Genomic DNA, 24,669 nt, shown 5'->3' with positions numbered 1-24,669 from the left:
TTCTAATGCACCTCATGAGGTGATGTCAGGGACTGCCAGAGAGACATATCATCTCCTCCAATATTTTCAACTCTGCCCTCTCTCCCCCAGGTCCCCACAAACCAACTTTTCCCCCTCTCAGTCCAGTCAAAAGCTAAAAACCTTTATGGGTGTCCACGTATGCCATCTATAACTTATGGATCAGTGGTCTCATCTTCCTAGTCTCCATTTAGGCTCATTCGGACCCACGCTGCTACCCATTCATAAAATTGTCTGGTTTTGCTCAGTTCATAAACACAGGGACCTGAGGGGTCTGATGGGGTCTGAGGGGTCTGGAGCCATTCGGCAGTACAGAGAACCCATATAAGAACCACCCCCAACTGAAGGCATCACAGTGCTGGACAGAGGGGCTGCTTTTGAGGAGTTTATGAACTCTCCAGCATGACTGCCTGCTGGGGAGATGGAGCTCAAAATGTGGAAGGTAATTTGGCCTAGAAGACACACTTGTATGTAGCTGAGGAAAGGTTCCTGTGGGCTTCAACACAGGATGGAGGTTCAGTCTCTGCCCTTCAGTTCTCTTAGTGCATGAGAAGGCAGGGAGTTGTGGAATTCAGATGGGGGAAAGGCACACCATCTTCATCACATGGTCTGCAGAGGGGACCAAGAGACAGAATACTCGGGGAGGGATGTTGCTCTCTGTACAGACACGGTGTGCCATGTTTTACTGACCCGAGAATCCTCAGGGCTAGGCAGCAAGAAGGCACTGTTTCCTTTATGACTTCATCCCCTCTTACCTTTTGACTTAAAACAGGACCTCCAGTCATTCATTCTGGAATCAAAGACCTCAAGGTCTTGAAAACAACACAGTCTGGATTTGAAGGATTCCTCAAGGACCAGTTCACCACCCTCCCTGAGGTGAAGGACCGGTGCTTTGCCACCCAAGTGTACTGCAAGTGGCGCTACCTCCAGGGCAGAGACGTGGACTTTGAGGCCACCTGGTATGAAGAAGTGCTAGGGTCTGGCACTGGCTCAGCAGTGTCCGCTCTCTTCTCCAGGGCCTAGGAGTCTTCAATCTGAAAAAGAAACTTGGAGGCCATTTAGTTCAGCCTCCCCACTGTAAGAAATCCCTTCTGATGGATAACAGAAAGAACACTGGTCTTACTCTGAGTTAGTAAACCCGCACTTGAATCTTAGAGGCTCTTAGCTATAACAGCCTTCAGTGGACTGCCTGATTTCTCTGATGCTCTCTTTCCTAACTGACTAAATCAGTAGTACACAAACATGATTGGGTATCAGAACCACTTGGAGGGTTTGTTACACTGTAGCTCACTGAGCCCATCCCCAGAGGTTCTGATTCTGTGGCCTGGAATGGGGCCTGAGAACCTGCATTTTCTAACAAACTCCCAGGTGTTGCCCATGCTGCTGGACCAGAGGCCGCACTTCCAGAATCACTGGATCAAATGAGGATAGTGGCCTTGTCACTTCATAGTAGATGCAGGGAGAGCTAAACCAGGCTGACCAAACTTGTCCCAGTCTGTCAAGGGCTTTCCAGATTTTAACACTGAAGGTCCCATGTCCTAGGAAACCCCTTGGTCCCAGTCAAATTGGCCACCATAGGCCAAACTCAAAACGAGATGACAGTTACAGAAGCATTTTCTAAATGATAAGTTCTTTAACATTATAAAGATATAACTTTCATTTTAACATCCTTGACAAGCAGCGATTAGGCCTCTGAATTCCCAGTTTGCTTTTGACCAGGTATCTCATTCCTTTGTCGAAGTTCTAATTGTTAGAAACTTCTACCCTGTGATGAGCTAGAATCTGCCTCCAGTAGCTTCCTCCCACGGGCAGAGTGTTGCTCTGCTCCTTTTATTATAGGCCAGGTTGGAAACACTTGAAGAGAACCTCACCTCAGTCTTTTTTTTTTTTTTTCCCTCATTTTTAAATGTGTTACCCATGGGCAGCAGTCTGATGTATTTATGTTGAAATGAGTATGAAATTAAGATAGTTAGGGTACTAGTTGAGCCTCCCACTGAGGAAAGGGACTGAGAGTGGATCATGTAATTTTTAAGCTCATATTCCTTCCAAATTGGGGATAATAATAATAGGAACTGCCTCAGGTACACTGAGAAAATTTAATGAAGTAATCACATAAAACACTTAGCCTACAGCCTGGCATGGTAAAACCCCTGAAAAATGCAACAATTCAAGCAACCAGCCAAGCCAAGCAGAACAAAGTTTAGAATATGAGGAAGTCTTCATAAATTCTTCAAGCATGGAGGGAAATTTACCCTGGAATGCCCATTGAGTCCTGGTGCCAGATTATGAAGATAGCCTGGTTATGCTCAATATGTCTGTTGACTGGTGTGTGTGTGTGTGTGTGTGTGTGTGTGTGTGTAAGGAAATGAGAAGTTAGGTTTTTTTTTCTTTTTGGCATTATAATATATTCCCATGCTGTGCTAAGTCACTCTGTCGTGTCTGACTTTTTGCGCCCCTGTGGACTGTAGTCCATCCGGCTCCTCTCTCCATGCGATGCTCTAAGTCAGAATACTGGAGTGGGTTGCCATGCCCTCCTCTAGAGGATCGTCCCAACCCAGGGATTGAACCTGCATCTCTTAGGTCTCTTGCATTGGCTGGTGCGTTCTTTACCACTAGCGCCACCTGGGAAGTCCCTATAATCCTCTCTAAAGCCAGCAATAAAATTGTTTTGGGGGGGGGGTTGCAGAGAGGTCTGCACATCTTAGTTTCACAGTGAATTCCCAAAGACCACCCTGCGGGAGCCCTCAGTTTTCCTTTCTGTGTTCTAGGGAGGCTGTCAGGAGCATTGTCCTGGAGAAATTTGCTGGACCCTCTGACAAAGGCGAGTACTCGCCCTCAGTCCAGAAGACCCTCTATGACACCCAGGTGCTCTCCCTGAGCCAGCTTCCTCAGGTATGTTTTGTCACTTGCCATTCTGAAGACTGAGAGAACTTTCTGTGTCTCCTGTTAGCTCTGAGAAAGAGCTGAGAGTTAAAATAAGAAAGTGGAAGACACATGAAAAATGACATCTGTTGTTGCTCAAAAGCTTGTTATAGCAAGTGAGAAAAGAGAAAAAAAGTGGAAAAATCTGTGCAACCTGAAAACATAGGCCACTGCTGTAGTTCTTTAGTTTTTTTGAAGATTCTAAGTCTCTTCAATCTGCTACAATTTGAGCATTATATTTAGGACACTCGAATGGCCTGAAGGAAGGGTAATTATCCCAAGGGTCTATGTTTCAGGAGAGCCAGAGAATGAAGGATAGAAGCAGAGAGATTGCATCCTTTCATCCATTTGATATTATTGAATGTTACTATGTCTCTATCAGCACATGAGAAAATCAGGGATAAATTAGACACGCTGCTGCTGCTGCTAAGTCACTTCAGTTGTGTCCGACTCTGTGCCACCCCATAGACAGCTACCAGGCTCCCCCGTCCCTGGCATTCTCCAGGCAAGAACACTGGAGTGTGTTGCCATTTCCTTCTCCAATGCATGAAAGTGAGAAGTGAAAGTGAAGTTGCTCAGTCATGTCTGACTCCTAGCGACCCCATGGACTGCAGCCCACCAGGTTCCTCTGTCCATGGGATTTTCCAGGCAAGAGTACTGGAGTGGGGTGCCATTGCCTTCTCTGAAATTAGACATAGAGTCTCATAAACTCTACCCTCAATGAGGTCATCATTCAGTGAAAGAAGAAAATAAGTAAGTTAACAATTCAATAAACAACAGAATATTATGGAAATTCAGAAGATGGCACCTAACTCAAGTATATGGGAAGTGCCTGTCAGGCTCTCTGGAAGGAGAGGTATTTGAGTTGAGCCTTAAGGGACAAGTAGGGGTTTTCTGGGTTCATAGTCAAGGGTGAGGGAGGGGTAGGTATGGACAACAGGAGGCAGCATGGAACAGGCATTTATTGCTGAAGGTCTGCCACATGTGAAGCTGCAGGAGTGAAAGCCCTACCATGTGCCTAGGGATGAGGTGGGAAGCAGGTCTGGAGGGCTTTGTGGTCTTTGTAGAGTCTATATTTTATCTGGAAAAAATCTTAGGAGCCACCGAAGGGTCTAAGCAAGGTGCCACGCTACCACCTTTGCACTCTAGAAAGACTGCTCTGAAAGATGTGTGATAGGTTAAAAGGATGATGGGCCATAGACAAGGAGACCTATTGGGAGGTTGTTGCAGGAAGCTGGAAAGGAGGGCATGAACCATGGCCATGATGGGATGCAGAGGACAGTGCTATCCTTAGATCTGGGCAAGAGGGACGCCCACCATGGCCCAGAGGCCCCCTTCAGGCCATCTTCTAGCTATGCTTCTCTCTACTGGAAGAGGCACTTCAAGGCAGTGAACACTTCAGGAGCCCATGCTTCCCCTTCTAGACCATTCTCTGGGATGTTTGCCGTCAGGCAACTTGACATGCAAGCTGGAATATCCACCCACATGAGTCCAAGAGAGAGGATAGGGTGGTCCAGGGGTTGGGGGCTGGCTCTTCCCATGCTACCAGGTCCTGGCCTGAGTCAGAGGATTTAAAATTTGGTCCTGGCCTTCCAGATAGTTGTGAAGGACTATCTGTTAAGTTACAGAGATAGAACATATTTCTGTCTCTGTATTTTAGCTTGATTCATAACTTTAAATCTTTAAACACCTGGTATGAGCGTGTGCTAAGTCACTTCAGTTGTGTCCAACTCTTTACAACCTTACGGACCATAGCCCACCAGGCTCCTCTGTCCATGGGATTCTCCAGGCAAGAATACTGGAGTGTGTTGTCATTTCCTCCTCCAAGGGATCTTCCCGACCTAGGGATTGAACCCACGTCTCCTGCATCTCCCGCATTGGCAGGTGGGTTCTTTACCACTAGCGCCACCTGCTGCTGCTGCTAAGTCGCTTCAGTCGTGTCCAGCCCACCAGGCTCCCCTGTCCCTGGGATTCTCCAGGCAAGAACACTGGAGTGGGTTGCCATTTCCTTCTCCAGTGCATGAAAGTGAAAAGGGAAAGTGAATTCACTGAGTCATGTCCAACTCTCAGCGACCCCATGGACTGCAGCCCACCAGACTCCTCTATCCATGAGATTTTCCAGGCAAGAGTACTGGAGTGGGGTGCCATTGCCTTCTCCGACTAGCGCCACCTAGGAAGTGCAAAACATCTGATGTGGGGACCTTCAGATGCTCTCACTCCAGGGCCTGCAAATGTTGAGGACAGGCCTGGAGAGGAGGGTATGAACTGAGCAGGAACTGAGGAGGTTGACGGGCCAGCATCTGGAGGCCAGCTGGATGCTGAATATCTCCCAGGTGTCTGACCCCAGGAGATTTTACTTTTCTGAGAAATGGATTTCATACACAGAGGGAGGAATGAGTCCATCATTTAGTAATAGTACTAGTGAGAGAACAGCATCGAGCAGTAGAGGAACACCAGAGTGTGTCCTGGAGACAAATGTGAAATCTGAGTAATGAGCTATTTGGAGGCTGGGGGCGAGTAGTGATAGAGACAGATTCCCAGTTTTCCAACGTGACACATATTATTGTGGATTCCAGATAGAAGATATGGAAATCAGTCTGCCGAACATTCACTACTTTAACATAGACATGTCCAAAATGGGACTGATCAACAAGGAAGAGGTAAGAGAACTTTTAAAATATTTAAAGCACATTTCCCCTGCCTTGCCCACTTTTTAACCCTCTTTGTAAACTTGGGGTGGTACAACTGCCACAACTTTTAATAGCTGTTGCTGTTGGGATATTTATAGTTGCAACTGTTTAGAGCCCACTTAAGACTCTGGCCTTTCAATATCTGAGGCTGGGATGCCCTAGAAGTGGATGAATGCTTATAGAGGAGGCTTGAAAGTTGCAGAGAGTAAAAGACAAAGAAAGAACAGAGTGTGCCCAAAGAAGCAGCTCTGAAATCCACTTCTCCAAAAGGTGCCACAGAAGGTCACAGCTTCATTATTTTTCCATCACAAGGTGATGAGAAGAAAGAAAGATTATCTTTTTATTTTCTTCTATCATCCCTAACTTTTAGATAGTCAGTTTGAATAGCATGCGATAAACACACACAAAATGAAAGATATTTGTGTTTCTAATTGCAATGACAGCAGGCAAGACGAGGAAGTTCAGTTTTCGAAAGGAAACCAGGCCTTAGAAAAAGCGCTTAACCATGACTTGCTTTTAGCCATGGCAGAAGGTTCAGCCAAGTTAGTGTGTCTCACTAGCCAGCCTGAAGTCCCAACAGATAGGCTTGCTCAGTCCTGGGAGATCAGAACTGTCCCTCCCCACTTGGATGACTCTCAGATTGGCAGGACTTCTCTGATCCATCTTCCCATGGGCTTCCAGTGTGCTAAAAAAAGCACACCATTCTGTTGGCTGCTTCTAGTGTGTTGGGGAAGTGAGATAGGAAGGGACCCTCTATTACCATGGCCGCACAGTCAGAGAATCATCTCCTTTGATGGAAAAAGGTCAGTGAAGGGTGTCCAGCAGGTCCTACCTTCTGGGCCTGCTGCCCCAGGAGCCTTATCAGTCACAGCCGTCTGGCCAGGTACCCTGTTTCTGTTCTGTTTGTTATGCTCCATCACGCTCTGTGCTGCGACAGCTGTGAGGGAGGCTGGGGAGTAGCGCTGGGTGAGTAAGGTCATGCTGAGGTGCCTGGTATGGCTGAAATAGGGCCCCGAGTTGCAGAGGAGGACAGTCACTGTCCATTCAGCTGGAAGGAGAGGCAGCACTGTTTACTTCAGAGGATGGAGGAGATGTAGATTCCCAGAATGCCACTGTTAATTTGGATGTAAACACTTTTCTGACAACTTACTTTCTAAAGGGAAGAAAAGGGACATGTTCAGCAAAGATGAAACCAATGGGCCCCAAACAGAGAAAGGTTCAGGCTCATGGGTGGAGCAGTGCTTAGCTCAGGAACCCCAACCTAAGGAGGAGGGTCTCCCAAGTCTCCTGATACCCCAGGCCTGCAGTGATCCTAGCTCGATGGTATTCTGGTAGACTGAGGCCACTGTGTCAGACTAAGAAGTCAGACTCAAAACTTCCCCTGGAGACCTGCAGGCAGGAAGGCCTGAGATCCTCTGGGTCAGGCTCTGTGTAAAGGCACCCAGCGGGGTGAACAAACTGTCCCTCTGTGTTTGCACCTTGAGGATGGCTGGTCACTCTTGGGCCCTTACTCAGCAAGTGCCTACAAAGTGAGGGCAACATATGAGAAGCAGGGAGTCAGGACACAAAGAAAACAGCGGAGAAGTGACTAATGACAGAGTGCAGGACAGAAGAACTGCAAATGCACAGCTGCCTGGAGCCAGTTAGCATCGGGCTAAGAGTCCTGAGGACCTCAAATGTTCCTGAGGGCATGACAGTATTGTAGCTTTGGACAATGATTGATGTTCAAAGTGAGTCATCAAGCGAAGGCCAAATTGTGTTCACTACACTCTGTTTAAAAAGCAGGGATATGTAATGTATCTGAGAAACATTTATATACTGATAAGTAAAAATTTTTGAAAAACTCTTTAATTTTCTGGAAAAATCACCTCATCTCTCTTCAGTGTCTCTGAAGTTGCCCTGTGGTTTTTCTACAGGTCTTGTTACCATTAGACAATCCATATGGCAGAATTACTGGTACAGTCAAGAGGAAGCTGACTTCAAGGCTGTGACACTGTGGCCACCAGTGGGAGTCCATGCTCCATTGAGGCATTCCTTAAGCCACTTGTGATGCTGGAAATCGTGATGCATAGCCATGCAAATTTTCAAGCTAGTATGTTGATTTGTAGTGTTCATTTTCCTCCTATATGAAAGAATTCTTCTATACCTAGCTCAGCAAAGTGTTTTGGGATTAGTAATTAAAACATGTTTTGTGGATACAGTTTACTTCACAAATGCTGAGTAGTGTTAGAATAATCATAAATCAGTATAAAATCATAAATCATTTTAGTGGTCTTGGGCCTTCCTATCTTAGAGGAGCTTTAGAATACATTCAATAGGAAGATAATCATGAATCAATGGAGGTGTGATAACAGTTAATCTTGTGAACAAATTTAAGAAGCCAGCATTGCTTTCATCCTACTGATGCTAAAACTTCCGCCTTGGCAATGCAGAAAATGTAATGATAAAGTAATATTTTGAAAAATATCACCATTGCAACTTCAGTTAGACTGAATACTTGAGTTCTTAAGTATGCTCTAGCATATGTACTATTGGGAGTTTATTTCTACTCTAAAAGTACTTTTGAAATTTTAATGTATTGGTTTTATGATTTTTACAGCCCTTAAAGAATGTTTAGTACACATTGAGGCACTGAAAAAAAGTATAAATTGTTTTTCTTTGAATAATGCATCACTTTGGCACAAAGAGTCACATTTAATAAATGGTAAGTCATTACCCAGGTGGTTGAATAAACATATAGAAAGAAGACTAAAGACTATATGTATGAATGTATCAGCAGTGATGATTTCTGGATGGTGGGGTTATGAGGGATTTTTATATTTTGTCTAATGATTTTCTGAATCTTCCAGATATGATCATTTATTACTTTTATAATCAGAGAAATAAATATAATTGATTATTTAAAGATATATGCCTATTTGAATGGTGGTTATCTTTACATCAGTAAACCAACACTAAGTGAAAGTGAAGTGAAAGTGAAGTCACTGAGTCGTGTCTGACTCTTTGCAACCCCATGGACTGTAGCCCACCAGGCTCCTCCGTCCATGGGATTCTCCAGGCAAGAATACTGGAGTGGGTTGCCACTTGTTGTACATATACCATAAAACTTCATAAACTGGAATTTTAGAAACCCATGACTAAAAGTTGTTTACATGAACATCCTAGATAACCTTCTTCCATTAAAAAATTGTCATCCTGCTTATTTAACTTATAGGCAGAGTATATCATATGAAATGCAGGTATATTATCACCCTGCTTATTTAACTTACATACAAAATAGTACATCATATGAAATACCAGGCTGGATGAAGCACAAGCTGGAGTAAAGATTTCCAGGAGAAATATCAATAAACTCAGATATGCAGATGACACCACCCTAATGGCAAAAAGTGAAAAGGAATTAAAGAGCCTTTGATGAAGGTGAAAGAGTGGAGTGAAAAAGCTGACTTAAAACTCAACATTTAGGAAACTAAGATCATGGCATCTACTCCTATCGCTTCATGGCAAACAGATGCCGAAACAATGGAAACAGTGACAGACTTTATTTTCTTGGGCTCTAAAATCACTGTGGATGGTGACTGCAGCCATGAAATTAAAAGATACTTTCTCCTTAGAAGGAAAGCTATGACAAAACTAGACAGCATATTAAAAAGCAGAGACCTTACTTGGCCAACAAAGGTCCGTCTAGTCAAAGCAATGGTTTTTCCAGTAGTCATTTGTGGATGTGAGAGCTGGACCATAAAGAAAGCTGAGCGCCGAACAATTGATGCCTTCAGACTGTGGTGCTAAAGAAGACTCTTGAGAGTCCCTTGGACAGCAAGGAGTTCAAACAAGTCAATCCTAAAGGAAATCAACCCTGAATATTCATTGGAAAAACTGATGCTGAAGCTGAAGCTACAATACTTTGATCACCTGATGTGAAGAGCTGATTCACTGGAAAAGACCTGGATGCTGAGAAAGATTGAAGGCAGGAGGAGAAGGGGATGATAGGGAATGAGATGGTTGGATGACATCACCAACTCAATGGACAAGAGTTTGAGCAATCTCCAGGAAACGGTGAAGGACAAGGAAGCCTGGTGTGCTGCAGTCAATCGGGTCACAAAGAGGTGGACATAACTGAGCAACTGAACAACAATGATTAAAGATCTCCATTTATTTAAATTTTTTGTCTCCCTTTTTATAAATACATACCCATGAGTACTTAGTATTATTTGACAATTCTGCATTCAGTTTTATAATACTGTTGCTTAAGGTGCCATGTTTGATTGCACAATCTTGTTTAAATCCTGACTCCGTCTCTTACTAGCTCTGTGACAAGTTTCCTCATCTGTAAAATGGAGGTGAACATATAGAACCTACCTCATAGGATTTTTTGAGGATTAAATGAATTAATGTCTATAAAGAACTATGGTAATAAGGGGGCTTCCGAGGTGGTAGAGTGGTAAAGAGTCCCCGTGCCAAAGCAGGAGACGCAAGAGACAAGGGTTTGATTCCTGAGGCGGGAAGATCCCCTGGAGGAGGAAATGGCAACCCACTCCAGTATTCTTGCCTGGAAAATTTCATGGACAGAGGAACCTGCTGGGCTACAGTCTATGAGACCGCAGTTGGACACATCTGAGCAACTGAGCATGTGGTAGGTTTTACACCTGACATATAAATTTCTGTATGTGTTTGTTAAATGAAAACTTCTGCCTTCTTTTCATTTGTTTTTAGACCTACATGAAAAGTTACCATTGGACTTTGTGGGTGAGACGAGAGATGGGAGGTCTGAGAGCAGCAAACTCTAGAGGGTACTGCAGGCCATTCTCAAGCTGCTGCTGCTTAATGCAGAACATGAGAGAAGACGGATGAAGTACCTTGATAGAGAAAGTTTTGTGCTGTATTGATTACTCTTGTTACAAAATGTGCTTTGACATCATGTAACTTGCATGGACAAACGGCTAGTACATTTTATTCCTCTGCTGATTTGATAATTCTGTGCAAAGAGGAATTTAGATTCTAACATGATTTTTCCTAAAAAAAAAAAGAAAAGAAAAAAAGCTTAATTAGTCCCATTTTACTCAATGGTCATATAAATCTTGGAAATACTATATCTGTTTCAGAGAAGAGCAGAATTCTTAGAAATCGTAGTTTACTTTATACATATATGCATTTATTATAATGAATTGAAAAAGAACTATTGGAGGTTATATCCCAGGTATGTGGCAGGAAAGTCTGTAGTCTGTGAAAATTTCAAGGAACATTTTCCTGTTTTGTGTGGTCAAGCCATTCAAGATGGCTATTCTCTTGTTCTCTGTGCAGCTTCTGCTCAACCACATGACTGCCTCACTCACGTGACTATCCAGTCCTCTGAATCAGAGGGCTTAATCAGCAACTGCCTATGTGCTTGTCCCCTGCCCCAGCTGCTGCTTTCCCTGGTAACTGATGAGCCAACCTGATGTCAATCCCCCCTATAAAGGGTAGCCTCCTTCCCTAAATAGTGAAGACTGCAGCCATGTCCTGCCTGTTGTTTGCCAGACATGGCGGAATGTTGCTCCAGGATCCTTTGTTTTATATGTATAAGACATCAAATGAACCAGCCATATATATACATTAAAAAAAAAAAAAAAAGACATCAAACCACTGATGCCTCTGGCGCTGTCTCTGGGCTCTATCTTTGGTCTTGAGCCTGGGCAACTACAAGGCTTGCAGGCCTGTGAGTGCAGCCCAACAATTGGCAAGCCAGCCAAGAGGCCAAGGAAACTCCCATGAGTGCTGTGATATCAGGAAATAAGGACAGGAAGTGAAAAGCTGTGTGGGTAACCCTGAGGTCACTAGCATGTGGGCCTGTGGCAGTTGACCACCATGAGACCTGTCTTCCTCTTCCATTATATTGATGATACTCCATAAACTTCAGTCTCTTTCCAGTTAAAAAGTAGCCCTGTGCTCATGGCTTATCTGACTGCATGGGGTGGCTGGTGAATACAGACAAAATGCCAGGACTTAGATTATCTATCAAACACTTGGGTGTTACCTGGTCAGGTAAAATAAGCATACTCCCAACCTACCATCCTTAAAAAATAAGCCATTGACACAGGTTTTAAGGATATTAACTCAGGGACAGGTTTGAGAATTGGATGTGGCCAGTTCCCTTGACGGGTTTCTTTGGGGCCTGTGGCAATGACAAAATAATAGAGCGCCCTTGGACTCCTGGCCCCAGCTCTGAAGGAGGCAGTGTGACACAACAGCAATGATCTGTGGCCTTCAGTGCCTTACAACAGGTGGAAGACATTGCAGCGGGCACCTGAGTCATCAGGCCGCAAGAAGAATGACTGTTCAGAGTCTAGACAGCTGTGCACACATGACACACAGGGCCCCCCTTGGTGCTGATGGCGAGCAAGGATCCCGCTTTGCCAGCCATGAAGTTCATTCGTGGGCTGGGCTGATAAGAAGTCATACACTGGTGTTTCCACCTGCCTCACCACCCCACCACTGCCAGACTAATGGGAAGAATGAAGGGGCTACTTCAACAATAGTTGAGGTTGCCAACACATGGATACACCCAGGAACAACTGTCCTAGTGCCTGCGCTGTGTTAACCCAGAGGCAACCAGCCCATACCATTTGAGTTCAACTGCTGACCACCACAGGACCACTGCCAGCCATGGGTCAGGACAACAAATCACTTTAACCCTGACCACAGGGTCTATGCTGAGGGGAAGTCCCCGGTGCTTTGGTTTTGCTGCATCATGGGAATAGGATTAAAAAAGGATGTACAGGTTTCATTTGTCTTCTACCTGGCCCCACTTAAGACTCCTAAGGACTAATCTGGGCCTCTGCTGGAGACAAGCACCATTGTATTGGGTTGGCCAAAGAGTTCATTTGGGTTTTTCTGTAAGATGCTATGGAAAAACCTGAAGTATTTTAGGCCAACCCAATATTAAGCCTGTGGTCTGTTGTTAGGCCATCTCTCCTGGATTTGGCCTTGGCTGTGGGCACTGAGGGTGGACAGGTGGGAGTGGTATGACCTAGTGTTTGTTAAACATCTCACATTTCATCCCTAGCCTGGCCAGAGGGAATCTGTGCACAGCGATGGCCACACTTTAAATGAGTCTGATTGCTGGGTCGACAGTGAGATGCTCTTGCTGCTCTCTGGACTTGTGTAGAAAACCGACATAAATGCCTGGCTTACTTTTGATACTCTTTAGCTGCTTGTGTCTGTACTGCATTTGTGGTATCTGGGTTGCAGTGTACTCTACACACCTCACTTCAAGGATATCTCAGAAGAGGGGTGAACCAACATGGCAAGGGACATCCAGGGTACAGATGAGTGGAGTGCATGGTTAGGCCGTTCAAGATGGCTGTTTTCTTGTTCTCTGTTCATCCCCTGCTTGACCAGTTCCTGCTTCACTCATCATTGTCCAATCCTCTGAATCATAGGGCTTAATTAGTAACTGCCTACACGCTTGCCCCCTGCCCCAGCTGCTGGTTTCCCTGGTAACTGATGAGATAGCCTGACATCAATACTCCCTATAAATGATAGCCTCTTGCTGCCAAGTAATAAAGATTGCCAGGTCCTTCCTACCTGCCATCTGTCAGACATAGTGGGGTGCGGCTCCAGGACCTTTGTTTTGGATGTGCTTATTCCCGATAAGTGAAGTCGCTCAGTCGTGTCCGACTTTGCAACCCCATGGACTGTAACCCTCCAGGCTCCTCCATCCATGGGATTTTCCAGGCAAGAGTACTGGAGTGGGTTGCCATTTCATTCTCCAGGGGATCTTCCAGACTCAGGGATTAAACCCAGGTGTCCTGCCTTGTAGGCAGACGCCTTACTGTCTGAGCCACCAGGCTGTGCAGTGCAGGAGTGGCTGAGAGGAGATACCCTGCATCCAAGGTAAGGAACAGCCATGAAGAGATACCCAAGTAAGACGGTAGGCACTGAGAGAGGGCATCAGAGAGCAGACAGACTGAAACCACAATCATAGACAACTAGCCAATCTGATTACATGGACCACAGCCTTGCCTAACTCAGTGAAACTAAGCCACGCCATATGGGGCCACCCACGACAGACAGGTCATGGTGGAGAGGTCTGACAGAATGTGGTCCACTGGAGAAGGGAATGGCAAACCACTTCAATATTCTTGCTTTGAGAACCGCTTGAACAGTATGAAAAGGCAAAAAGATAGGACACTGAAAGATGAACTCCCCAGGTCAGTAGGTGCCCAATATGCTACTGAAGATAGTGGAGAAATAACTTCAGAAACAATGAAGCTATGGAGCCACAGCAAAAACAACACCCAGTTGTGGATGGGTGATAGAAACAAGGTCCAATGCTGTAAAGAGCAATACTGCATAGGAACCTGGAATGTTAGGTCCATGAATCAAGGCAAATTGGAAATGGTCAAACAGGAGATGGCAAGAGTGAGCATTGACATTCTAGGAATCAGCGAACTAAGATGGACTGGGATGGGTGAATTTAACTCAGATGACCATTATATCTACTACTGTGGGCAGGAATCCTTAGAAGAGATGGAGCAGCCATCATTGTCAACAAAAGATTCCAAAACACAGTACCTGGATGTAATCTCAAAACGACACAATGATCTCTGTTCGTTTCCAAGGCAAGCCATTCAGTATCATGGTAATCCAAGTTTATGCCCCAACAAGTAATGCTAAAGAAGCTGAAGTTGAACGGTTCTATGAAGACCTACAAGACCTTTTAGAACTAATACCCAACAAATATGTCCTTTTCATTATAGGCGACTGGAATGCAAAAGTAGGAAGTCAAGAAACACCTGGAGTAACAGGCAAATTTGGCCTTGGAATGCAGAATGAAGCAGGGAAAAGACTAATAGAGTTTTGCCAAGAAAACGCCCTGGTCATAGCAAACACCCTCTTCCAACAACACAAGAGAAGACTCTACACATGGACATCACCAGATGGTCAACACCGAAATCAGATTGATTATATTCTTTGCAGCCAAAGATGGAGAAGCTCTATACAGTCAGCAAAAACAAGACTGGGAGCTGACTGTGGCTCAGATCATGAACTCCTTATTGCCAAACTTAGACTGAGATTGAAGAAAGTGGGGGAAACCACTAGACCATTTAGGTATGACCTAAATCAAATCCCTTATGACTATACAGCGGAAGTGAGAAATAGATTTAAGGGACTAGATCTGATAAACAGAGTGCCTGATGAACTCTGGACGGAGGTGTGTGATATTGTAGAGGAGACAGGGCTCAAGACCATACCCAAGAAAAACAAATGCAAAAAGACAAATGGCTGTCTGAGGAGACCTTATAAATAGCTGTGAAAAACAAAGGAGAAAAGGAAAGATATAAGCATCTGAATGCAGAGTTCCAAAGAATAGCAAGAAGAGATAAGAAAGACTTCCTCAGAGATCAGTGCAAAGAAATAGAGGAAAACATTAGAATGGGAAAGACTAGGGATCTATTCAAGAAAATTAGAGATACCAAGGGAACATTTCATGCAAAGATGGGCTCAATAAAGGACAGAAATGGTATGGACCTAATAGAAGCAGAAGATATTAAGAGGTGGCAAGAATACACAGAAGAACTGTACAAAAAAGATCTTCACAACCCAGATAATCACAATGATGTGATCACTCCTCTAGAGCCAGACATCCTGGAATGTGAAGTCAGGGAGATCTTAGGAAGCGTCACTAGGAACAAAGCTAGAGGAGGTGATGGAATTCCAGTTGAGGCCTTTCAAATTCAGGAAGATGATGGGGTGAAAGTGCTGCACTCAATGTGCCAGCAAATTTGGAAAACTCAGCAGTGGCCACAGGACTGGAAAAGGTCAGTTTTCATTCCAATCCCAAAGAAAGGCAATGCCAAAGAATGCTCAAACTACCGCACAATTGCACTTATCTCACACGCTAGTAAAGTAATGTTCAAAATTATCGAAGCCAGGCTTCAGCAATACGTCAACCGTGAACTTCCAGGTGTTCAAGCTGGGTTTAGAAAAAGCAGAGGAACCAGAGATCAAACTGCCAACATCCCTGGATCATCAAAAAAGCAAGAGAGTTCCAGAAAAACATCTATTTCTGCTTTGTTGACTATGCCAAAGCCTTTGACTGTGTGGATCACAATAAACTGGAAAATTCTGAAAGAGATGGGACTACCAGACCACCTGACCTGCCTCTTGAGAAACCTGTATGCAGGTCATGAAACAACAGTTAGAACTGGACATGGAACAACAGTCTAGTTCCAAACAGGAAAAGGAGTACATCAAGGCTGTATATTGTCACCCTGCTTATTTAACTTCTATGCAGAGTACATCATGAGAAACGTTGGACTGGAAGAAGCACAAGCTGGAATCAAGATTGCCAGGAGAAATATCAATAACCTAAGATATGCAGATGACACCACCCTTATGGCAGAAAGTGAAGAACTAAAGAGCCTCTTGTGAAAGTCAAAGAGGAGAGTGAAAAAGTTGGCTTAAAGCTCAATATTCAGAAAACTAATGGCATCTGGTCCCATCGCTTCATGGCAAATGGCTGGGGAAACAGTGGTTGACTTTATTTTTCTAGGCTCCAAAATCACTGCAGATGGTGATTGCAGCCATGAAGTTAAAAGATGCTTATTCTTTGGAAAGTTATGGCCAACCTAGTCAGCATATTCAAAAGCAGAGACATTACTTTGCCAACAAAGGTCCGTCTAGTCAAGGCTATGGTTTTTCCAGTAGTCATGTATGGATGTGAGATTTGGACTATAAAGAAAGCTGAGCACCAAAGTATTGATACTTTTGGACTGTGGTGTTGCAGAAGACACTTGAGAGTCCCTTGGACTGCAAAGAGATCCAACCAGTCCATTCTAAAGGAGATCAGTCCTGGGTGTTCATTGGAAGGACTGATGCTGAAGCTGAAACTCCAAACTTTGGCCACCTGATGGGAAGAGCTGATTCATTTGAAAAGACTCTGATGCTGGGAAAGATTGAGGGCAGGAGGAGAAAGGGACGACAGAGGATGAGATGGTTGGATGGATGGCATCACCGACTCAATGGACATAGGTTTGGGTGAACTCCGGAAGTTGGTGATGGACAGGGGGGCCTGGTGTGCTGCAGTTCATGGGGTCGCAAAGAGTCGGACACTACAGAACGACTGAACTGAACTGAATTCCCGATAAGCTGTTAATGTCTCTGTTGCTGTGTCTTGGCTCTTTCAGTCTCCAGGCTGCACAACTCCAAGGGTTGCGGGTCACAGGGTGCAGCCCAAGAGTTGTTTTCTTGTGGTTGGAATTGTAAACCATATGCTGAAAACCAGACTTCCTATTTCACCTGCTCCTCTTGGCACCAGCAGAGGAGCAGGCCAGCCTGGACTGTAAACACTTGGGAGGTCATTTGTGTCAAAACACTTTGTGATTTTGTTATAGAAGGTCACATAGTGAAAGTGAAGTCACTCAGTCATGTCCGACTCTTAGTGACCCCATGGACTGCAGCCTACCAGGCTCCTCCGTCCATGGGATTTTCCAATCAAGGGTACTGGAGTGGGTTGCCATTGCTTTCTCCAAAAGGAGGTCATATAGACTCTTCCAATTTTCTTGGAAGCAGAGCTTCTCTCACAGCACTTTTCCCTCTTATCTCCCTGTTTTTAGCCCAATCCTTCAAGTACTATACAGGAATAAAACAGGTGATTCTAGCCCATTTGCTACCTAGGAGGCTGTCTGCATGGTCTTCGGGGGAGTAGTTGTCACCTGGGGCTTGAGGTTTTGGCAACCAAGATTCTGGCTATGACTTATTCCAAATCCTCTAAATCTCATCTGCTAGGTTTTCACAGAGACAGGCTCTGAAAATATTCCATTCCCTCCCTTTACACAGTCAGACTGAAGTTCATACCGTTCTTTACTCTTAGTAAACTGATTTTCTCCCAGTTTTCCTCCCCCTAATATAATAGGAATAATTCTTGAGATAACAATTTGTCGTTGAAACTGAATATACCTTTTTCAGTCGCCTACAAGATTCAACTATAGAAATATGAATTTCCCTCTAACCTCCTGACTCTCTATTCAGAAAGGACTTGGGGCTGTCTGACTTTGTGTTTTGTATCCTGCTTTATAATACTTCTGTAACTCTGGCTTCCTCATTCTCATGCATAAGGAAACCAAATCTTATTTCTAAAGACATAGATTTCCAGTCTTCTAACCAGAAACACTTTTCAAACACTGGAAACTTCATCTCTTTATTATAGTCTTTGTTCTTGCTTCCCCTAGAGGTTGAGTGCCTCTCATTCTTTCATTTGCCCAACTCTTTCTCAGAAATCCTTAGAGTTCTTTGGATCCTATGGAGACTGCATTGTAAATACAGTGGCTATGGTCCATCTTCTAGGGAAAGCATTCATTCACATCTATCTCTACAGATGTTCAACTTCTGCTAAGGAAATTGTTTATATTCTATCTTCAAAGTGTAAAGATTCCATTAGAGAATTTACTACATAAGAAATATACTCAACCAAACATAAGAGAAAAGCACACTGATTACCTTTATGTGAGAAAGGAAAAGTGTCTTTAGAATGAAAGAAAGATCACAGATGTATTTGTTTACTGAGACTGCCAAAACAAAGTAACACAAACTTGGTGGTGTGTATAACAATAGAAATTTATTCCCTTATTGTTCTGCAGGCCAGAAGTCCAAAATCCAGGTGTTGGCAGGATTGTGCTAGAGGGGATTGTCCTTGCTCTTTCAGAGACCCTTGGCTGTGGCTGTGTTCCCTCCAAGCCCAGTCTCCACTGTGTGTCCCTTATGAGGACTCTTGTCTTTGGATTTAGGGCCCACAGAGACAGCCCAAGGGACTCTCATTATCTCAAAACCTGGAATTAATGACCACTACAAAAAACCTTTTTTCTACATAAGGTCATACGTACAGGTTCTGGCAACTAGGATGTGGACATAGGATTTGGGAGCCAACACTCAGGAAGCAAGGAGCTTCTTAAAAGCAGTTCTTCTGGTACATATGGAATCTTTAGCTACACAGGCTCCTATTCTTTTCAGATCTGGGGGTGCCACATGCCTCTTACCAGTTTGATCACATAGATGTTTTTTTTTAATGGAAAAGAGCATGGAGTTTGGATTTAAATGGTGTGACATTTTAGACTAAGTTCCACCAATTTCTAAGCTGTGTGACCTTGGGGAAGTTACCCTAAACTTTAAGTGTATAATTTCGAAATGGGATTAATATCAACTTCAGAGTAACTGGGTGTTAGCTGAAATAACACAAGGCACGCATGTGTTAGAATGCTTTTGGTTGCGAGAAAATGAATACAGTGTTTCACCCAAAACTTTCACAACATTGTTTATTAATCCTGAATATATCTATGTGATCAAACTGGAAAGGGGCATGTGGCATCCCCAGATCTGAAAAGATTAGGAGCCTGTGTAGCTAAAGATTAATCCTCTATACTTTTAATTTAAAAATTAAAAGTTAAAAATTAAAAAATTACAGTGTCTTAAATGAAAGTGTTAGTTGCTCAGTTGTGACCAACTCTTTGCGACCCCATGAACTGCAGCCCAGGAGGCTCCTCTGTATATGGATTTCTCTAGGTAAGAATACTGGAGACAGGTTGCCATTTCCTTCTCCAGCGGATCTTCCTGACCCAGAGATCGAACCTGTGTCTCTGTCTCCTGCATTGGTAGGCAGATTCTTTACCACTAGTGCCGCCTGGGAAGCCCCTTCAATGGAAAGGTTATCTTAAGTTTAGAGAGAAGTTATCCCAGGATTGATTTGGCAACTCAGGTTCAAGCCATCTTTTGCTCTACTGTCTTTAGTGTGTGGTAATGTTTTCTCCATGGACACCAAGTGGGTGATATTTAGTAAAACCCCTATTAAGGATGCTGTGATTTATTACCCAACTAGATCTCCCTTGGGACCAAGGCACTCAGGTGCCAGAACTGTTGGCCTCTGATGGCTTATAACTGGCTCCTGCTGCCAGAATGCCCTTGGCTGAAGGAGGCTGGTTCACCCAAGTTTATACCCACTCCCAGGGAGCAGCTCATATCCAGTGTTGGTCAATGTGAGAGATACAAAATCCGGATCCTCTTGCTGAACTGGGACAGCCCATCAGGGGCATTCCAGCTCCATAGCTCCTAACAGGCAGAGGCCTTTGCAACTGCATCATAGTTCAAATTCTCCCTCTGTCCAACCCTGCTTCCCTCACGGTCACAGGCATTATTCCAGAGAGTACCCCTCACTCAATCTCCTGCATGAAAATCTCAGTCTCACTATGTGCTTCATGGGCATGTCTGTCTGTGATACCAGGAGTATAGGAAGGGGTCTTTAAAATGAGGGTTTAGGAACTGGGCCACCTGTTGGCCAGCTGGCAATGAGCCCCTGGAGTGTTATAGTCACACAACTGTTAAAACTTCTACCAGAGTTGAATTAGGTTGAGATACTAGAGGAAGGGAATTTACTAGTAGGGGCAATATCTCAGGTGCTTAAGAGATTTGGGGAAAATAATTATAAGGATAATAGAATCTGGATGGGTGTTGCTGGAGACTGTTAGCATATTAAGAAAGACAATAAGGCAAAGTGTGAAAGCAAGAGGGACTCCTTGGCAGCATGTAGAGACACAGCCAGATGGCAGAAAAAATTAGGATTGGGCTCAGGACTTAGAAAAGCAGAGCTCTAAGAAAGAAAGAAAGTTTCCAATACTGATAGTGCTGCTGCACACCAGCATTAGGGTTCTGATTGATACATCTGAAATCTTGAACCCTTAGATCTCCTGCAATTCTCTGGGCCTGCAGCGGTGACGTATTCTTCCACATTAAAAGCTGGGACTGTGCCCTTTGCTAGAAGATAGCATAGAGATTTCTGCCTGGTGAGGAAACACATGCCTGCTTGAGTTCTATCCCACCCCTCCTCCTGGCTACCAGACCTATAAATAGGATCAAGTCACAGCGTAAGCCAGCCAGAGACATGCTGGGCCTGCTATGAGAGGAAAGAGACTACAGGCCAAAAGTGTGGCAAAGACTAAATACATACAGGAGCCAGAGGATTGTACATGGGGCTTGATACTGAAGGTGCTTACGGGGTAAAAGAGGAAAAGAAGTGGTTTCCATTCACATGAAATAGACCAGTGTGTGCATTTCTGGCTTTGCCCTAGGATTAAATGAACTCTCTTGCTATTTGTATTGTGACTTGGACCATCTGTACATTTCTCAGAACGACACACTAGTTCATTGTATCCACGATACCATGTTAGTTGGACTGGAAGAGTAAGAAGTGACGTTTGTTCTCTGGAGAATGGTAGACAGACCCACCACAGGCCTACCATATTGGTGATGTTTTTAGGAACCCAGTGGTCTAGGGTAACATCTGTCCCACCACCTATTTTTGTAAATTTTAATTAGGACACAGTCAGGCCCATTTGCTTATATAGGTCGTGGTTGCTTTCATGTTACAGTGGCAGAGTTGGGTAGTTATCACAGGTTATCTGGCCCACAAAGTCTTAAAATATTTACTCTGGCCCAGCAGATATTTCCTATCTTTAGTCTTGAGCATTCCAGGACATCCCTTCAAAAATAAAGAACATATTACTGCACTTTAAATTTTCTACCACTAAGAAGAAAATAGTGCCTTGTAATTTTAGAGGCATTATATTCCACTGAAAGTGGAAGTGTTAGTCGATCAGCTGTGTCTGATTCTTTGAGACCCCATAGAGTGTAGCCCAGCAGGCTCCTCTGTCCATGGGATTCTCCAGGCAAGAATACTGGAGTGGGTAGCCATTCCCTTCTTCAGGGAATCTTCCCAACCCAAAGATGTAGGATGGGTCTCCTGCATTGCAGGCAGATGCTTTACCACTGAGCCACCAGGAAAGCCCTATATTATACTGGGATATTCCATTGGGAATATTCATCCAACCTATTTACTGAGTGATAAGGAAGTCTTCCTGTTTTGCATGAGGCTCAGAGCAGTAAAAGGCTCTGTAGCAGGTTCAGGCTGTACAAATATTCCTGCTACTTGGGCCAATATGAATCAGCAGACTCTGTGATATGAGGAGTCGTTAATTGTGGAAGACATGGGACTTGTGGTAAGTCCCAGTAGGAAAATGACAAGATAGACTGCTAGAATTGTAGAGAAAGTCTATACTATCTGTAGCAGAGAATTACTCACCATTTGAAAAATAGCTCCCAGTGTGTTACTAAGTCTTATTGAAGATGAATGTCTGACCAAGAGACAACAAGGGACATTGGTGAAGCTAGTTGCTCATTATGAGCTGGTTTATATCAAACCTGTCAAGTATTAGGGTCAGGCAGCCCAGTAGCAATTTGTTGTAAGATGGAGATTATGGACCCAGGATTAGGCACAAGTTGGCCGAAAGAGCACAAGAAAGGCAAATAGCATCAATGTCCATGTCATACGCCACTGCTTCTTCAGCACCTCTCATGGCCGTAAGAGCCACCCTCTTATGACAGCGGTGAAGGGAAACTCTCGTAATGAATAAAGCTTTAAGAAATGCCCCGAAGTTTCATCTACTTTGGGGAGGAGGAGGCGGGAAAAGTGGCGGTCAGTTCAGTTCAGTTCAGTCGCTCAGTCATGTCCGACTCTTTATGAACCCATGCACTGCAGCACGCCAGGCCTCCCTGTCCATCACCAACTTCAAGAATTCACACAAACCTATCTCCATTGAGTCGGTGATGCCATCCAACCGTCTCATCCTCTGTCGTCCCCTTTTCCTCCTGCCCCCAATCCCTCCCAGCATCACGGTATTTTCAAATGAGATATCTCTTCGCATGAGGAGGCCAGAAAATTGGAGTTTCAGCTTCAACATGGGTCCTTCCAATGAACACCCAGGACTGATCTCCTTTAGGATGGACTGGTTGGATTTCCCTGCAGTCCAAAGGACTCTCAAGAGTCTTCTCCAACATCACAGTTCAAAAGCATCAATTCTTTGGTGCTCAGTTTTTATCACAGTCCAACTCTCACATCCATACATGACTACTGGAAAAACAATAGCTTTGACTAGATGGACCTTTGTTGACAAAGTAATGTCTCTGCTTTTGAATATGCTGACTAGGTCAGTCATAACTTTCCTTCCAAGGAGTAAGCATCTTTTAATTGCATGGCTGCAATCATCATCTGTAGTGATTTTGGAACCTAGAAAAATAAAATCAACCACTGTTTCTGCAACTATTTGCCATGAAGTGATGGGACCGGATGCCATGATCTTCGTTTTCTGAATGTTGAGCTTTAAGCCAACTTTTTCACTCTCCAGTTTCACTTTCATCAAGAGGCTCTTTAGTTCTTCTTCACTTGTGGCCATGAAGGTGGTGTCATCTATATATCTGAGGTTATTGATATTTCTCCCAGCAATCTTTATTCCAGCTTGTGCTTCCTCCAGCCCAGCGTTTCTCATGATGTACTCTGCATATAAGTTAAATAAGCAGGGTGACAATATACAGCCTTGACATACTCCTTTTCCGATTTGGAACCAGTCTGTTGTTCCATGTCCAGTTCTAACTGTTGCATCCTGACCTGCATATAGGTTTCTCAAGAGGCAGGTCAGGTGGTCTGGTATTCCCATCTCTTTCAGAATTATCCACAGTTTATTGTGATCCACACAGTCAAAGGCTTTGGCGTAGTCAATAAAGCAGAAATAGATGTTTTTTTGGAACTCTCTTGCTTTTTCAATGATCCAGCAGATGTTGGCAATTTGATCTCTGGTTCCTCTGCTTTTTCTAAAACCAGCTTCAATATCTGGAATTTCATGGTTCATGTATTGCTGAAGCCTGGCTTGGAGAATTTTGAGCATTACTTTACTAGCATGTGAGATGAGTGCAATTGTGTGGTAGTTTGAGCATTCTTTGGCATTGCCTTTCCTTGGGATTGGAATGAAAACTGACCTTTTCCAGTCCTGTGGCCAATGCTGAGTTTTCCAAATTTGCTGACATATTGAGTGCAGCACTTTCACAGCATCATCTTTTAGGATTTGAAAGACCCCAACTGGAATTCCATCACCTCCACTAGCTTTGTTCCTAGAGATGCTTCCTAAGTCCCACTTGACTTCACATTCGAGGATGTCTGGCTCTAGGTGAGTGATCACACCATCATGATTATCTGGGTCGTGAAGATGTTTTTTGTATAGTTCTTCTGTGTATTCTTGCCACCTCTTCTTAATATCTTCTGCTTCTGTTAGGTCCCTATCATTTCTGTCCTTTATTGAGCCCATTTTTGCATGAAATGTTCCCTTTGTATCTCTGATTTTCTTAAAGAGATCTCTAGTCTTTCCTGTTCTATTGTTTTCCTCTATTTTTTTTGCTCTGATTGCTGAGGAAGTCTTTCTCGTTGCTATTCTTTGGAACTCTGCATTCAAATGAGTATATCTTTCCTTTTCTCCTTTGCTTTTTGCTTCTCTCCTTTTCATAGCTATTTGTAAGGCCTCCTCAGACAGCCATTTTGCATTTTTGCATTTCTTTTTCTTGGGGATGGTCTTGATCTCTGTCTCCTGCACAATGTCACAAACCTCCTTCCATAGTTCATCAGGCACTCTGTCTATCAGATCTAGTCCCTTAAATCTATTTCTCACTTCCACTGTATAGTCATAAGGGATTTGATTTAGGTCATGCCTAAATGGTCTAGTGGTTTTCCCCACTTTTTTCAATCTCAGTCTAAGTATGGCAATAAGATGTTCATGATCTGAGCCACAGTCAGCTCCCAGTCTTGTTTTTGCTGACTGTATAGAGCTTCTCCATCTTTGGCTGCAAAGAATATAATCAGTCTGATTTTGGTGTTGACCATCTGGTGCTGTCCATGTGTAAAGTCTTCTCCTGTGTTGTTGGAAGAGGGTGTTTGCTGTGACCAGTGAGTTCTCTTGGCAAAACTCTATTAGCCTTTGTCCTGCTTCATTCTGTACTCCAAGGCCAAATTTGCCTGTTACTCCAGGTGTTTCTTGACTTCCTACTTTTGCATTCCAGTCACCTATAATGAAAAGGACATCTTTTTTGGGTGTTAGTTCTAAAAGGTCTTGTAGGTTTTCATAGAACCGTTCAACTTCAGCTTCTTCAGCTTTATTTGTTGGGGCATAAACTTGGATTACTGTGATAT

The 24,669-nt window shown here is 43.9% G+C and overlaps 1 protein-coding gene across 1 annotated transcript in view; it reads left to right on the top strand.

The window, feature by feature from the left end:
• The window catches only part of LOC102168228 (uricase), a 34,139-nt gene extending 25,600 nt beyond the window's left edge, over positions 1-8,539 (top strand). The window contains exons 5-8 of the mRNA XM_005678168.3: positions 791-977; positions 2,787-2,910; positions 5,517-5,600; positions 7,547-8,539. Coding sequence (XP_005678225.1) covers positions 791-977; positions 2,787-2,910; positions 5,517-5,600; positions 7,547-7,621 — 470 coding nt within the window. The 3' untranslated portion in view covers positions 7,622-8,539. The remainder of the gene's footprint in view (positions 1-790; positions 978-2,786; positions 2,911-5,516; positions 5,601-7,546) is intronic.

Source organism: Capra hircus, chromosome 3, assembly GCF_001704415.2.
Source record: "Capra hircus breed San Clemente chromosome 3, ASM170441v1, whole genome shotgun sequence".
NCBI classification, from domain to species: Eukaryota; Metazoa; Chordata; class Mammalia; order Artiodactyla; family Bovidae; genus Capra; species Capra hircus.
This window is presented reverse-complemented; position numbering and strand designations above follow the sequence as displayed.